The sequence below is a fragment of the Populus trichocarpa genome, chromosome 17 (assembly GCF_000002775.5).
Source record: "Populus trichocarpa isolate Nisqually-1 chromosome 17, P.trichocarpa_v4.1, whole genome shotgun sequence".
Lineage (NCBI taxonomy): Eukaryota > Viridiplantae > Streptophyta > Magnoliopsida > Malpighiales > Salicaceae > Populus > Populus trichocarpa.
Window position 1 is genome coordinate 303675 of NC_037301.2, and position 16296 is coordinate 319970.

At 36.2% G+C, this 16296-nt stretch overlaps 1 protein-coding gene and 2 pseudogenes across 3 annotated transcripts in view; all 3 read left to right on the plus strand.

The window, feature by feature from the left end:
• The window catches only part of LOC18106728 (polygalacturonase), an 87336-nt gene continuing 71040 nt past the window's right edge, over window positions 1–16296 (plus strand). Inside the window, exons 1-4 of one of the 3 annotated variants that reach the window (XM_006372612.3) lie at window positions 1–500; window positions 628–917; window positions 1032–1260; window positions 1361–1583. In XM_006372612.3, the coding sequence (XP_006372674.1) occupies window positions 48–500; window positions 628–917; window positions 1032–1260; window positions 1361–1579 (1191 nt within the window). In that variant the 5' untranslated portion in view covers window positions 1–47 and the 3' untranslated portion in view covers window positions 1580–1583. Of the gene's footprint in view, window positions 501–627; window positions 918–1031; window positions 1261–1360; window positions 1584–12299; window positions 12529–12627; window positions 12851–16296 lie in introns of all 3 variants that reach the window. The other 2 variants (XM_052448393.1, XM_052448394.1) reach the window with 2 other exon arrangements.
• On the plus strand, window positions 2630–4185 carry LOC18106729 (NADP-dependent alkenal double bond reductase P2-like; annotated as a pseudogene).
• LOC18106731 (2-alkenal reductase (NADP(+)-dependent)-like) lies at window positions 13928–15698 on the plus strand (annotated as a pseudogene).

A 16296-nucleotide genomic window follows, 5' to 3' on the forward strand; every position in this document is an offset into this window, starting at 1 on the left:
CTCATCACTTGCATCAATTCAAATATTATCCGATAACAAAAAGATCAATGGCAGGCCTTCCACTTCCACTGATCGCCCATCCTAATACCCTTTTCGTCATCATTTTCTTTGCGTTCTCACCTTTAGCAAAGGCAGCACAATATAGTGTGTTAAGCTATGGTGCCAAACCTGATGGAAAAACTGACGCAACGAAGGCCTTTGCTGCTGCTTGGGCGCAGGCATGTGCCTCAGCACAACCAGCCACAATTTCTGTTCCTAAAGGGAGTTTCTCTTTAGGTCAAGTGAGGTTTCAGGGTCCTTGCAAGAACCGTGCTATCTTGGTACGTATAGATGGCACCCTAGTCGCACCATCAGATTATAAGGTCATTGGCAACGCTAAAAATTGGCTAATGTTTGAGCATGTTAATGGGGTTACTGTATCTGGAGGGACTCTTGATGGCCAGGGTGCTGGACTGTGGTCTTGCAAGAATTCCGGCAAGGGTTGCCCCAGAGGCGCAACGGTATGATAATAAAGCACATGCATGCATGGCATATATAATCATCTTACAATATTTTGGTCAGTGGACTAAAGATAGATATTATATTTTCAAGGTCTTAATCTTTTTTGTTAATTTATTTACTGTGCAGTCACTTGAGTTTTCCAATTCAAACAATATTGCAATCACCGGATTGGCATCATTAAATAGCCAGTTGTTTCACATTGTCATCCATGGTTGCCAAAACGTCAAAGTGCAAGGAGTCAAAGTCTCTGCCGCCGGAAACAGCCCAAACACGGATGGCATTCACGTTCAATCATCAACCGGTGTCACCATATTGAATTCTAGGATTGGAACAGGTGACGACTGTGTATCGATTGGCCCCGGTACCTCAAGTTTGTGGATTGAAAATGTGGCATGTGGACCTGGCCATGGAATCAGGTAAATAAGAAATTATAACATCAACTGTAAGTTGATATCAATTATCATCTGCTCCTAATGTTTAATGTGTTGCTAATTATGGGAACTGAAATGATGTGTACATGGTTGGTGCAGCATTGGAAGTTTAGGCAAAGAATCCCAAGAGGCTGGTGTGCAAAATGTTACAGTCAAGACCTCTACATTTACCGGTACAGAAAATGGACTGAGAATTAAGTCTTGGGGAAGGCCTAGCAATGGTTTTGCTAGAGATATTCTTTTCCAACATGCAGTCATGAATAACGTCCAAAATCCCATTGTAATAGACCAAAACTATTGCCCCGGCGAGAAGAATTGCCCTGGCCAGGTACACGTCAAATCTATTGTTTATACCGTTCTTTTTCATTTTGAAAGCGAACATCCAAAACATACATAAATCTTGCTGTATTTTGCTGTACATTAAACAGGTTTCTGGTGTGAAAATAAGTGACGTGACCTACCAAGACATTCATGGATCATCAGCAACAGAAGTGGCGGTGAAATTTGATTGTAGCAAAAAATATCCATGCACTGGGATCAAATTAGAAGATGTAAAGCTCACTTACAAGAATCAGCCAGCTGAAGCATCATGCAGCAATGCTGGTGGAGTTGCTTCAGGACTTGTTCAGCCCACTAGCTGTCTATAAGAGCCTAATTAATGAGGGAATATATAGTTGATCAAGCAAAAAACATAAATTATTACGTAACACATATAGTATATATACAAATGGGATATTTTCTCTGTCTTAGCTTAAAAACAATGTAATACGTAGCTCATTAAGCGAGTTTATTCCTTGATCTTGTGGGAAGTCTCCGCCCGACGACGAATGCAATAGTACAAAGGAAGAAATTAATATTCCGAACACCTAGTTCGTTTAATTTTATTTTTTTATACATTTGAGACTTCATATGAGCAATATATTTTCTCCTTTATAACGTTCAGTTCTTTTGAAGCTTGCATCAGAATTGTTGTTATTAATGGGCTTATGAAATACATAAACATAAAAATTAAGCTAAAAATTTAAAATTAAGCAGAAAGATAACAAAACTAATAAAATAACATTTTCTAAACCTAATTTGAAAGCTTTCTTGACCTCTCTAAGTTATAAAAAATAGACCCATTATAATGTTGGTGGGATAAACCACTGGTGGTGGCTTTGAAACACTTAGAGAGAATAAAACATACTATTTTATTTCAACAACAAAAGCTTAATACACGCCCTCTCTTTCTCTAGTGTTTCTTTCTTCTCTTTACTTGATTATCTCTCCCACACACTGATAATAGCACATATTTATACACAAATTAAAAGTAAAAAAAAAATCTTAATTGACGGCTTAAAATAGCTGCTGGCAGTTTGTGAATACGGTTGACAGCTGGTGGCTGGCGGTGATTGCAAGCAGTGGATGCAAATGATAATTATCTTCTTCGACCTTCTAGATTGAGTTTAATACAACATATACTTGGCTATAGAACAATTTGAAAATATTGAGCTTTTGATTTAACAATTATATAAAAAGTTATGATTATTTTTATCAAATAAATCATTTGGCGTGAGCAAGCCACTTATTGAACTTTGACCTCTATATATCAACATTAACCAATACAATAATTTATATCTGCAATCTTGTGCCGGCAATTGACTTTTCAACAAGATCTAGCTAATGCATGTCTATATAATGTTTTGCCTTTTGCAACCTTGTAGATCATCAGCAATATTTTATCACCATTTTGTTCAGCAACAAATTAATCTAAGAACATTAGCACAAAGCATGGCTAGTGATCATAGTGTTGGTGGTGAGGAAGTGATCAGCAACAAACAAGTGATCCTCAGGGAATATGTGAGTGGTTTTCTAAGAGAATCAAACCTGTACCTGACGACAAGTAACATCAAACTCAAAGTGCCATAATTAAGAAGAGAGTGGTAAAGATGCTGTGCTGGTTAAGAATCTCTACTTGTCTTGTGATCCTTTCATGCGTGGACGCATGCAGGGAGATCTGCCACCCGGTAAACCTGAACTATCTTCCTACTCCCTTGGCTCTGTATGTTCTCAATCTCCCTCTTTCATTGTTGAAGTGTTATAATTTATATTACGATTATTTATGGTAATTTTACTGTTAGTTACTGTGAATTTACTTACTCTTGTTGGAGACATTGAGCAGCCAATTGTTGGATATGGAGTGGCTAGAGTTGTTGATTCCAGGCACTCTGACTTCAAGAAAGGCGATTTGGTATGGGGAAGGACAATAGGCTGGGAAGAATACAGTCTAATAACAGCACCTGAATACCTCTTCAAAATCAACCATACTGATGATATACCCCTTTCCCACTACACTGGAATTCTTGGTATGTATGCTCTTGGCCCATATGATTTTCTTATGTGAAGTTGTTTTGTTATGACTGTAATGAGCCATATTATTTGAATTTGTGCTTTTGATCTTACAGGAATGCCCGGCATGACTGCTTATTTTGGCTTCTTTGACATTGGTTCTCCCAAGGAAGGAGACCGTGTCTACGTTTCATCAGCATCAGGCGCAGTTGGTCAGCTTGTTGGGCAATTTGCAAAGCTGATAGGTTGTTATGTTGTTGGAAGTGCTGGAAGTAAAGAAAAGGTTGAACTATTGAAGACCAAGTTTGGATTTGATGATGCTTTCAATTATAAAGAGGAGCATGACTTGGATGCAGCTTTGAAAAGGTTAATGTATGAAGTCTGCATAAGAGACAATCTGAAATAGCACTCTCAAGCCTTACAGAACCTCTAGAAGTTCTGCAGCTTAATTAATCTGTGATTACGTGCTTTACTTTTTTGTTTTTGAATGTTACTCTTGTGGGGATTGGCTCAAGTGGAAAAAGGAATGATTGTTTCCATTGCCAGGTACTTCACTGAAGGCATCGACATTTACTTTGAGAATGTTGGAGGAAAAATGCTTGATGCTGTCCTTCTAAACATGAGACACCATGGCCGTATTGCTTTGTGTGGAATGATCTCTCAATACAATCTCGAGCAGCCTGAAAGTGTGCATAACTTAATCGCTGTACTCTTTAAGCAGATCCGGATGGAAGGGTTTGCGGTTGCCGAGTACTATGACCAATACTCCAAGTTCTTGGATTTTGTTCTGCCTTATATTAAAGAAGGGAAGATTGTTTATGTGGAAGACATAACTGAAGGACTCGAGAGTGGCCCTGCTGCATTGATAGGCCTATTCAGCGGCCGAAATGTAGGCAGGCAAGTAGTGAAGGTTGCTCAGGAGTGATCAGTCTCCCTTTACATGTCTTCTTGCCAATGCCATTGCTTGTCGTACATGCCACATATGGTACTATTTTATTGAAGGATTGTTTCAAGGCATATGACCTGCCTTCGCTCATCTCGAAAGCGCTTTGTTGTGCTTGTAGTATATTTGCTAATATATAGTTATCATCAATAGGATTGCATTATCCATCCATATCACTGTGGTTGTTCTGGGGTTATAACCCCAGGGAGGCAGGGATGATGCTATTACCTAGACAGAAAGAAGTTTGCTTGAGTAGTTGGTGAACATTATTAGTGGTGGTTACTAGTCAGCTCTTTCAATTTGTCATAGTTGCGGGTGTAGAACCCATATTTCAATTTGTCAACCCCATATTTTTCAATTTGTTAGAGTATATTTCTACTCTGTGGCTGTTGCCAGCATCGGTGGCTGTTACCCATTGGCTAATAAAAAGAGTCTTCTTTGACTGGTGGGATTCTCGCCTTCTAGAAGTTGAAAAAATAATATTTGTCTTCGCAGACGGCAGCAATTTTGGATAAAATCCAAATGGGGTGGCAAATAATTCTTTTTTATTCCATTTGTGGAAATAAATCCAAATGGGGTGGCAAATAATTCTTTTTTATTCCATTTGTGGAAATTGGTGTGAAGGCAGATAATTTGTCTGTGAGATTTAAAATCAAAACCAAAAGATTGGATTTCTAGCTTCTAGATACGGTAGACTTTTCCCCAAGGAGATGTGGGGCACCTTACAACCCTTCCAGTTGCTGTCGTGAGAGGGAAATAGAGTATTGAAAGAAAGAATTTGTATTTTAAGAATGTTTTACATCGAAAGTGTTTGAAGTGAGTTGGGCTACCTATGTTTTGGATCCATGCTAGAGGAAAGTCTCGTCCTAAGGCATTCACCATTCTTTTTTATGGTATTTGGCTAGCTAGAAGAAACAAATTGATTTTTGAAGATACGATCCTGGATTGAAATACAATTTTTGCGTTGATTAATTCTTCATCATCTTGCTCTTCAGTTAAAGACAATTGATGGCAATTTTACCTACACTGAGTGTACAAACTTGCAATTTTTGAGTTGATTTTTTTTTACTATATTTTCCTTACACACCCCATAATTACATGTTACACAGAGTACAAACTTAAAATTTAAAAATAAAACACACATAAAACATCCGCTAATGAACATCCTGAAATTCATGAAATAGTCTGGGAAAGTTGTTGGAACTCAGGAATAGTGCAGCTTCTAAGTGGCAGAAATAATAATAGCGTGTGGTTCTGATGCATCACCACATTGGCTTAGAATATTTTAGAATCTAATCGTTAATTTTAAACCAATGGCTTAGAATCTGTCAAATACGATAGTTCTCTCGACTAGTTTATACAAACTCTCCTTGAATTATAAATAGTTTTTAATTGACATCTTTGAATATATAACAAACAAATTTGATTTTTAAACCATGTGGTGCTCTCAATGCATTGGTTTTTTTTACATTCCATTTAATTTTATTAAATAATACACAATTGCACACAATTGCTTATAGAAATAAAAAAACAATACATGGAAAAATAAATATAAAGGCATTAATTAAAAAAACCAATCTCTATCAATGTTGTGATAAAGACAAATATTTCAAACGAGTCCCTTTTCCGGGGACTCGTTTTGTTGTATGCTGCTGCTACTCCGGTACTGTTTTGTCAAGTGCAAATTAATTAATGGTTCTTAATGCAAAGCTTACTCATCTTAGTTTGTATTCTTATGATCATATCCTCAAGTGTTGTCGGCAATGGATACATTGCCTTGCAAGTTCTTGAAGTCAACTGATGAAGAAACCTTCCTAGTCGTCGTCACCTCCGCCGTCTCGATCTTTCATCTTTAGCTTTGACACTCTTCCTCTACAGCCGGCTAGCTCTGAAGTTTTGGTGAGAGGTCGCCCTCTTTATACTCATCTTTCCACCTCTGTCATGTACACATGATCAGTACTTGAAGGTAAATCGAAGAGTCTTCAACCACGCTGTTAGCTTTACGAATACGATGCTTATCTCATCACTTTTATTTATACTCCCTTGGCTTGTTTATTTTTATATTTTAAAAATGTTTTTGAAATTTTTTTTATTTGTTTTAAATTAATTTTATTCTATGTTTTTAAATTTTTTTGATATGTTATTATTAAAAATATTTTTTGATGTATTTTTGAAAAAAAAACAAAACACTTTGAAAAGTAATCGTTACCATAACGATCAACACTAGCCGGTGTTTTTTAAAGAATAAAAACATTATTTTTTATATTTTTGAATAATGTGTTAATGTTAAGAATAAATTTTTTAAAATAAAAAAATTATTTTATTTATTTTCAAAAAAAATATTTTAAAAAGTAAACTCTACCACAATAATGTTAAATATTATCCAAATGTGTTTTATATTGTGGTGGTTTTTATGGTTGCGATGACCTCCTAGCTAGGTTAAGTCATTTTGGATTGATTTATTAAAGTTAGGCAAGAACAGGGACCAAATTAAAAGTGGCTAAGCACATGCTTTACAAGTGGTTAGTCTTCAAAAAAGGTTGATACATGAACATCGAGTAAGCTACGTACAGCGCCTTTCACACATCAAACATTGGTGCCCATGAATGTGTTTGTGTGTGTGTTTTGAAGACGAGCACTAAAAACACACCAAAAGGCCACTCCTTGTCCGTCTATTGTTCAGGCTGATCAGAAAAGAATTTTGGTTTCTGAACCATGTATGTGATTGCACAACAACCTTAATTATTCCAAAATTTAAATACTAATTAATATTTGGTTTCTGAACTATGTATGTGATTGCACAACAACCTTAATTATTCCAAAATTATTAAATACTAATTAATATTCAGAACCTGTCCCGAGCATCTTGCCGTAAATTCATGAAAACTATTAAGCCACCACAGCTGTGAAAAGGAACATGCATGGGGATAAGGAGAAATTAAAATGGTTAGTGAAGGCCGCACATATGCTCATTGGCTATTGATTGGTTCGGTCCAACTTCCAACCCATAGACTTACAACCCAACTTCCGTATGCAATATGTAAATTTAAAGTTGTAGTAGAAAACAGAAACCAATGGATTTTCAATATTCAAAAGAAGTTTGAGTAAATTATTATCTATTTCCTTATGTTTGGCCTCTTGTTAGTGTTTTTAAGCATATTTGGTATATAAGAAAAAAAGAACAAATAGTAATCAAGAATATTATAAATAAAGCGTTCCATTAAAGAAATGAGGGTTATAACATAAGGGAGATTACATGGGGGAATTTGAAAAAATAAAGTAAGCGAGGCAACAATTGTCGTAACTAATTAGTCCAGTTTATAATACATTTAGGATTTCTAAAAATATCTGAGCTTGTGTAGCTGAAGTTTTTGATTGAGAACTTCAACCAAATGACCAATCGATGAAAGGTGAGGTCAAAAATTAGATCCTGAGAAAACTGAGTAAATGCTAGAGTTGTGGAATTTCCATATCTTGCTGCCTTTACCATCAAAGAAGACTAGACCACGTTCCACTTCTGTTATCAAGCTCTCTCGTATGCAAAGCTCACGAGACTGAAGGGGTTTTCCCCAAGATAAATTGAGCGAGGTATTAGTTGGGCTATGAACTTCTGTAAGGCTTAATGATTGCTGCAGGGAGAGGTTATAAAGCCTAGGAAACATGAATTAGAGACGGGCTGTGAAGCCTAGCCAAGAATCAGTCCAGAACCTGATATTTCTCTCATCATCCACCTTGAACCCGATATTGGTTTAGAGAGGAGTGGCTATGCTGTGATTTAAGGAGTTGCTGATACAATGTGACTCCAAGTTGGAGATAAAAAAACCTGTAAACACAGGAAGACCATTTGCAAAATGAGGCATATACTTTCATAGGATAAGTTCTTGCCAACCTCCTGCCATTCCTTTATCAAGGTTCCAAAGCCATTTAAATGACATAGCAAAATTTTTGTTGTGAAAAGATCTCAGCCCGAGACCTCCAAGGGGTTTACTCTTGATTACCTTGTGCCAAGTGACCTTACAAATACCATGTGAATTTGAGGTGCCTTTCCAAAGAGAATAGCGGTTGATGGAGGATATAGCTTTTGTAATGCCCTTTGGTATAGGAAAAACAGACATCTAGTATAGAAAATTAGTTTCCTCCAATGAGAGCCAAAACCCATATAGTCCATGGTAGTATTGATATGCCCCCATAAAATCGAGTCGAACGCTTTATGAAAATCTACCTTCAGCAAAAACCTGTGGTCCTTCTTGCTTCGAATATCATGGACAACCTCGTTTGCTATCATGAACCTATCTAGAATCTGACGTCCGGCAATGAAAGCAGACTAGTTTACATTGATCACATTTGACAGAACGCTTCGAAGCCTAGTGGACAAGAGTTTTGCCACTATTTTATATAACCCATGTATCAAACTAATCGGTCAAAATTGGGAAAATCTGCTCAGCCCCTTAGTCTTCGGGATCAAAGTCACAAAAGACGAGCTGATACCTTTGGGTAATTTACATACTCTGAAAAATTCTTTGACCATCACAAAGATGTCGGAGTTGATAAGGTTCCATACCTTTTTATAGAAGGAGAAGGTAATCCCACATGGCTTGCTTCACTTCCTCCACTGAAGGTGGTCTTTCTAACCAAACTGATCTTGCTTCTAAAATTTTGGAGAACCCCGAGCCTCCTATTTCAATTCTTCTGCATTTTGGCTTGGCAAACAAAGTTCAGAAGTAGTTGACAACGCCCTTTTTGATGCCATTTAGAGAGACTAAAATTGTGCCATTCTGCTCAATCTTGCTGATGTGGTTGCGGCCATTCCTCAAACTTGCCGAAAGGTGGAAGAAACGGGTGTTCTTATCCCCCTTTTTGCACTAGTTTTGGCGGGATTTTTGCCTCCAAATATCCTCAACCTTCCTGCTAACCTCCCAAAGCTCATAGTTCATATTCCCTAATGTACCTTTGATGTCTGAAGAAGTAGTTGAGAATGATCAGACATCCCTATAAGGTAGCGGTAGAGTGAAAAGAATGGAAACTGAAAATGGAATTTTATAGATGTAAAAGCCCTGTCGATGCGACTCATGGAGCCCTCCCTAAACCAAGTGAAACAATGGCTTTGTAGTTTGAATTCAATCAGATCACAATCAGACAAGAAATTGCGGAGCAAAGCTGATCCTGAATGATTAAAGTAGCCGCTACTTCTCTCATAAGCATGAAGGGTTTCATTGAAGTCACCTATCACTACCATTGGTATTTTGAAGGCAAACTTCGGAGTGGTGATGTCTTCCCACGGCTTAGCACGATCTTGCACAGAAGATGCAACATATAAACCAACATGTTTGCCGTATAGGCTGATCCATTGCCCCTCAAATTCTATGGAATTGACCTCAAAGATAGAGATGTCTCACATCACTATGATCCCTCCTGATTTTCCTATAGATTCTAGAAAAGCCCATTTAACAGTTACAATATTTCACAGATTTTTGATGAAGGAATTGCAACAGTTATCTTTTTTTGTTTCTAATAGAAAACAAATATCAACATTACTATCGAACAACCTATTCCGGATGGAACATCGTTTGTTAGACATACCTAACCCATAATTGTTCAAAGCAAAAATATTTATAAATAGAGCAAAAACCAAGACAGATCAAAACTTAGCAAGACGAGGACCTTATAGCTGATTGATTAATGTCCACTCGTCTACTTCTCTATCAATGTCCCCCGAACTCCCTCTTCATACCCTATGAGATTCTAGATGTTTCAATGAAACAATATTAGTTAACAAGAGTTAATGGACAATGCTATAGGATATTATGGAATGTGTTCTTTTATATAAAATATCATAATTATTTTATATAAAGTTATTTTATGTGGTATAGTCTATGTTGCCCTGATAGAGAGAGAGGAAGTCTGCCACATTATGTTAGGCCTTTTCTTTTACACAAAACACAATTTTTTTATTTAGGATTTCAAACAAAAAAGAACTAAGATGTAATTGCTTTCAGAACTCAAGAATAAAGAATAATTTAGACAAAAAAAAAAAAACCAAAAAGCTAATGCGTTTTCAAATGGGAACAAAGGAAATAAAAAGTACACTGTTTCCAGTTTCCATTGCATTAATTGTTAGGCACATGTAAGAACCTATGCCATCCTTTGTGTCCCATCAAAAACACGAAAAGTGAAAGAATTGCAAGCAAGATTAGGAAAAATTGTGAGATTAAGACCATGATTTTTGGGTAATTAGAGCTTAATTAAAAGAAATACCCACTTTTCTTTCCGTTCTTTGCTCCACCTGTCACGTTCAATCCCGCTTTTCAACAATTTCATTTGGCAAAAATTCTTTCATATATACTAAATAATGTGTATTAATAACCATAATAATGTGGAAAACTATCTACGTAATCAACTTTTCAAGGTTGTGGCACGAAGACATAGAATGAATTAACTTCCTAATCTATCTTAATTTTTTCCATTAACAGGGAGTTAGTTATTGTAAGGTTATGGTAGTTAAATGTTGTTCGAATTAAATAATTTAAAATTTTGTAATGATGAATAAATTAATCGGTGTATATATATATAAACACTAATAATGAGATAATCTTTAATTTCTAATTTTTAATCTAATCACTTCTATGGTTAGATTAAAAATTTGATATGAGAATTTCACTAATTACTACCACAGCATTAATTACCATTAAGTAATAATAATTAGTTTTTTAAATAGCATTTAATTTCTATCTCGAGGTAGAAAAAATATGTTTACCTGTTATTAATTCATACTTTAAATTGACATAAATTTATTTTAAAACTATTCTAACAATAAATTTATTTTATATTTTAAATTTTTGTTTTTTTTAAATTTATTTATTTTATCATGAGAAACTAATCAATATGAATGCATTAATAGCATCCGTTATTATTTTTTATTTTTTTTCATAAGAGATGAATATGGATTATGCCTTATATTTTCAAATACCCAATATTAAATGTCCACATTCTATATCCGAACTTCCTATAAATACCACCTTCAGCTGCTTCAGATTCCCATCTCTCCATTTCAACTACTCATCACTTGCATCAATTCAAATAATATCCGATACCAAAAATATCAATGGCAGGCCTTCCACTTCCAATGATCCCCCATCATATTACCCTTTTCTTCATCATTTTCTTTGCGTTCTCACCTTTAGCAAAGGCAGCACAACATAGTGTGTTAAGTTATGGTGCCAAACCTGATGGAAAAACTGACTCAAGCAAGGCCTTTGCTGCTGCTTGGGCACAGGCATGTGCCTCAACACAACCAGCCACAATTTCTGTTCCTAAAGGGAGTTTCTCTTTAGGTCAAGTGAGGTTTCAGGGTCCTTGCAAGAACCGTGCTATCTTGGTACGTATAGATGGCACCCTAGTCGCACCATCAGATTATAAGGTCATTGGCAACGCTAAAAATTGGCTAATGTTTGAGCATGTTAATGGGGTTACTGTATCTGGAGGGACTCTTGATGGCCAGGGTGCTGGACTGTGGTCTTGCAAGAATTCCGGCAAGGGTTGCCCGCCCCAGAGGCGCAACGGTATGATAATAAAGCACATGCATGCATGACATAATCATCTTGCAATATTTTGGTCAGTAGACTAAAGATAGATATATTTTCAAGGTCTTAATTTTTCTTGTTAATTTATTTACTGTGCAGTCACTTGAGTTTTCCAATTCAAACAATATTGCAATTACCGGATTGGCATCATTAAATAGCCAGTTGTTTCACATTGTCATCAATGGTTGCCAAAACGTCAAAGTGCAAGGAGTCAAAGTCTCTGCCGCCGGAAACAGCCCTAACACGGATGGTATTCATGTTCAATCATCAACCGGTGTCACCATATTGAATTCTAGGATTGGAACAGGTGACGACTGTGTATCGATTGGCCCCGGTACCTCAAGTTTGTGGATTGAAAGTGTGGCTTGTGGACCTGGCCATGGAATCAGGTAAATAAGAAATTATAACATCAATTATAAGTTCATATCAATTAGTAAATAAGAAATTATAACATCAATTATAAGTTTATATCAATTATCATCTGCTCCTAATGTGTGTATATGGTTGATATTGTAGCATTGGAAGTTTAGGCAAAGAATCCCAAGAGGCTGGTGTGCAAAATGTTACAGTCATGACCACTACATTTACCGGTACAGAAAATGGACTGAGAATTAAGTCTTGGGGAAGGCCTAGCAATCGTTTTGCTAGAGATATTCTTTTCCAACATGCAGTCATGAATAACGTCCAAAATCCCATTGTAATAGACCAAAACTATTGCCCCGGCGAGAAGAATTGCCCTGGCCAGGTACACGCCAAATCTATTGTCTATACCGTTCTTTTCATTTTGAAAGCTAACATCCAAAACATACATAAATCTTGCTGTATTTTGCTGTACATTAAACAGGTTTCTGGTGTGAAAATAAGTGATGTGACCTACCAAGACATTCATGGATCATCAGCAACAGAAGTGGCGGTCAAATTTGATTGTAGCAAAAAATATCCATGCACTGGGATCAAATTAGAAGATGTAAAGCTCACTTACAAGAATCAGCCAGCTGAAGCATCATGCAGCAATGCTGGTGGAGTTGCTTCAGGACTTGTTCAGCCCACTAGCTGTCTATAAGAGCCTAATTAGAGGGAATATATAGTTGATCGAGCAAAAAAAAATAAATTGTTACGTAACACAGATAGTATATATACATATACAAATTAATGGGATATTTTCTCTCTGTCTTAGCTTAAAAACAATGTAATACGTCCTTAGCTAATGAAGCGAGTTTAGTTGCTTGATCTTGTGGCACGTCTCAGCCCGACGACGATTGCAATTATAGTACAAAGGAGGAAATTAATTTTCCAAACACCTAGTTCGGTTAATGTTTTTTTATACATTTGGGACTTAATATGAGTTAATTGTTTTTGTTAAATAAATTGTTTGGCGTGAGCCAGCTACTTGAACCTATCCATCTGGTAAAAATATTTACGTGCGGAGAAGAAATCAACATGAACCAATACAATATTTCTATTTATCGATATGATTTGAAGCAGCAACTCTATTTGCGGAGAAGAAATCAAACAACGAAATTCCATGGAATGTTTAATTATTAACACTAAGAAAATTGTTTTCCATGGGACCTTTTGGTGCATAGATTATAACCGATTGGCCTTTTTTTTTCTCCAATATTGTATTTTAGTGACTCTCTCCGTTTTTTTTTAATTTCAAAGACTAAAATATAAAATAAATAAAGTTTATAATTAAAACTTGAAACCCTCGATATACAAGAATCAACAATGAAAAAATAAGAACTTTAAGGAGCAAATTCTTGTTTTTTCATGCTTCATAAATAGTAAAAAAAAAGGCAATTTCTTGTTTAAATTGGACCCTATCATTTAAATTTTCTCAATTTCAACATTAAAAAATTAGAAAACCTATTCAGAACCTGTAATCCAGCTATTTAAGAGACAGACCCATATTCTAAAATTGAGGCCGTCCTTTTCAATTGACAGGCCCATATTCTAAAAGAAAATCAACAGTACTTCGAATAATATCTTGTGAGGCTACTGGTCAGCACTTGGAACATGATTAACACTACCATCAGCACTTACATCATCAGCAAATCAACAGTACTTCGAATAATATCTGCCATCTTGTGCTTGCAATTGACTTTTCAACAAGATCTAGCTAATGCATGTCTATATAATGGTTTGCCTTTTGCAACCTTGTAGATCATCAGCAATATGTCAAATTAATCTAAGAACGTTAGCATAAAGCATGGCTAGTGATCATAGTGTCCGTGGTGAGGAAGTGATCAGCAACAAACAAGTGATCCTCAAGGACTATGTGAGTGGTTTTCCAAGAGAATCAAACCTGTACCTGACGACAAGTAACATCAAACTCAAAGTGCCAGAAGAAGAGAGTGGTAAAGATGCTGTGCTGGTTAAGAATCTCTACTTGTCTTGTGATCCTTTCATGCGTGGACGCATGCAGAGAGATCTGCCACCCGGTGAACCTGAACAATCTTCCTACTCCCTTGGCTCTGTATGTTCTCAATCTCCCTCTTTAATCCATTGTTGAATTGTTATAATTTATATTACAATTATTTATGGTAATTTTATTGCTAGTTACTGTGAATTTACTTGCTCTTGTTGGAGACATTGAGCAGCCAATTGTTGGATATGGAGTGGCTAGAGTTGTTGATTCCAGGCACTCTGACTTCAAGAAAGGCGATTTGGTCTGGGGAAGGACAATCAGCTGGGAAGAATACAGTCTAATAACAACACCTGAATACCTCTTCAAAATCAACCATACTGATGATATACCCCTTTCATACTACACTGGAATTCTTGGTATGTAAGCTCTTGGCCCATATGATTTTCTTATGTGAACGTGTTTTTTGTTATGACTGTAATGAGCCATATTCTTGAATTTGTGCTTTTTCTCTCACAGGAATGCCTGGCATCGCTGCTTATTTTTGCTTCTTTGACATTGGTTCTCCCAAGGAAGGAGACCGTGTCTTCGTTTCATCAGCATCAGGCGCAGTTGGTCAGCTTGTTGGGCAATTTGCAAAGCTGATAGGTTGTTATGTTGTTGGAAGTGCTGGAAGTAAAGAAAAGGTTGAACTATTGAAGACCAAGTTTGGATTTGATGATGCTTTCAATTATAAAGAGGAGCATGACTTGGATGCAGCCTTGAAAAGGTTAGTGTATGAAGTCGGCATAAGAGACAATCTGAAATAGCACTCTCAAGCCTTACAGAACCTCTAGACGTTCTGCAGCTTAATTAATCTGTGATTATGTGCATTACTTTTTTTGTTTTTGAATGTTAATCTTGTGGGGATTGGCTCAAGTGGAAAAAGGAATGATTGTTTCCTTTGCCAGGTACTTCCCTGAAGGCATCGACATTTACTTTGAGAATGTTGGAGGAAAAATGCTTGATGCTGTCCTTCTAAACATGAGATACCATGGCCGTATTGCTTTGTGTGGAATGATCTCTCAATACAATCTCGAGCAGCCTGAAAGTGTGGAGAACTTAATCGCTGTACTCTTTAAGCATATCCGGATGGAAGGGTTTTCGGTTGCCGAGTACTATGACCAATACTCCCAAGTTCTTGGATTTTGTTCTGCCTTATATTAAAGAAGGGAAGATTGTTTATGTGGAAGACATAACTGAAGGACTCGAGAGTGGCCCTGCTGCATTGATAGGCCTATTCAGCGGCCGAAATGTAGGCAAGCAAGTAGTGAAGGTTGCTCAGGAGTGATCAGTCTCCCTTTACATGTCTTCTTGCCAATGCCATTGCTTGTCTTACATGCTTCATTAACATAAGGCAGAACAAAATCCAAGAACAGAAAATAAAATAAAATTGAGGTTTCAATTTAAAAAGCTTATAACTGAAGGGCTGCGTGTATGATTTAGCCCCATTTTCAGGAAAATGTATACTTTTATTTCTAATCAAATTTATATCATTCTCAATTTCCATATTTGCTTCCATTTATTTTTTTTTTCTAAAAAAAACAATTTATCTTTCAATTACTGAGATTAATTGTGTTACACATGACATGACATGCCATGATTTTTCTAACAATACACGTAACACTTGTTTAATTTCCCATATTGTTTCTCAACAAAACCAAAATCACATTAATTTCAGGAAAACTTTGAAATTTATATGGAAGGGTAGATTTGTTCTTTTGTTTAAATTTTAAAATTGTATTGATTCGGGAAGTAAATTGTAGATTTTAAATTATGAATGGAGTCAAGATCATAGAAGTGTCAAGGTATTTTTTTCTTAAAAAAAAAATTAATTTCAAACAACGACCCGCATGACAAAAAAGAAGAGAAAAAGAAAAATAAATCGACATCATCCGACTAATTTGTTTTCCCAAGCTTCGTGGAAATCGTAGTTTAGAGCCATCCATTTCAGGGCAGAAGATGTAGCTCAAGAATAAATGCTCACTTTGCTATACTGTCCTGTTTTCTACTCTGATGAACTCTCAAATCCAAATGGCTAATTTGTTTTTTATCTACCCTCCTTTTATGTTCTCCTTGTTAGCTACTGTCACTGTAACTACTGTTACC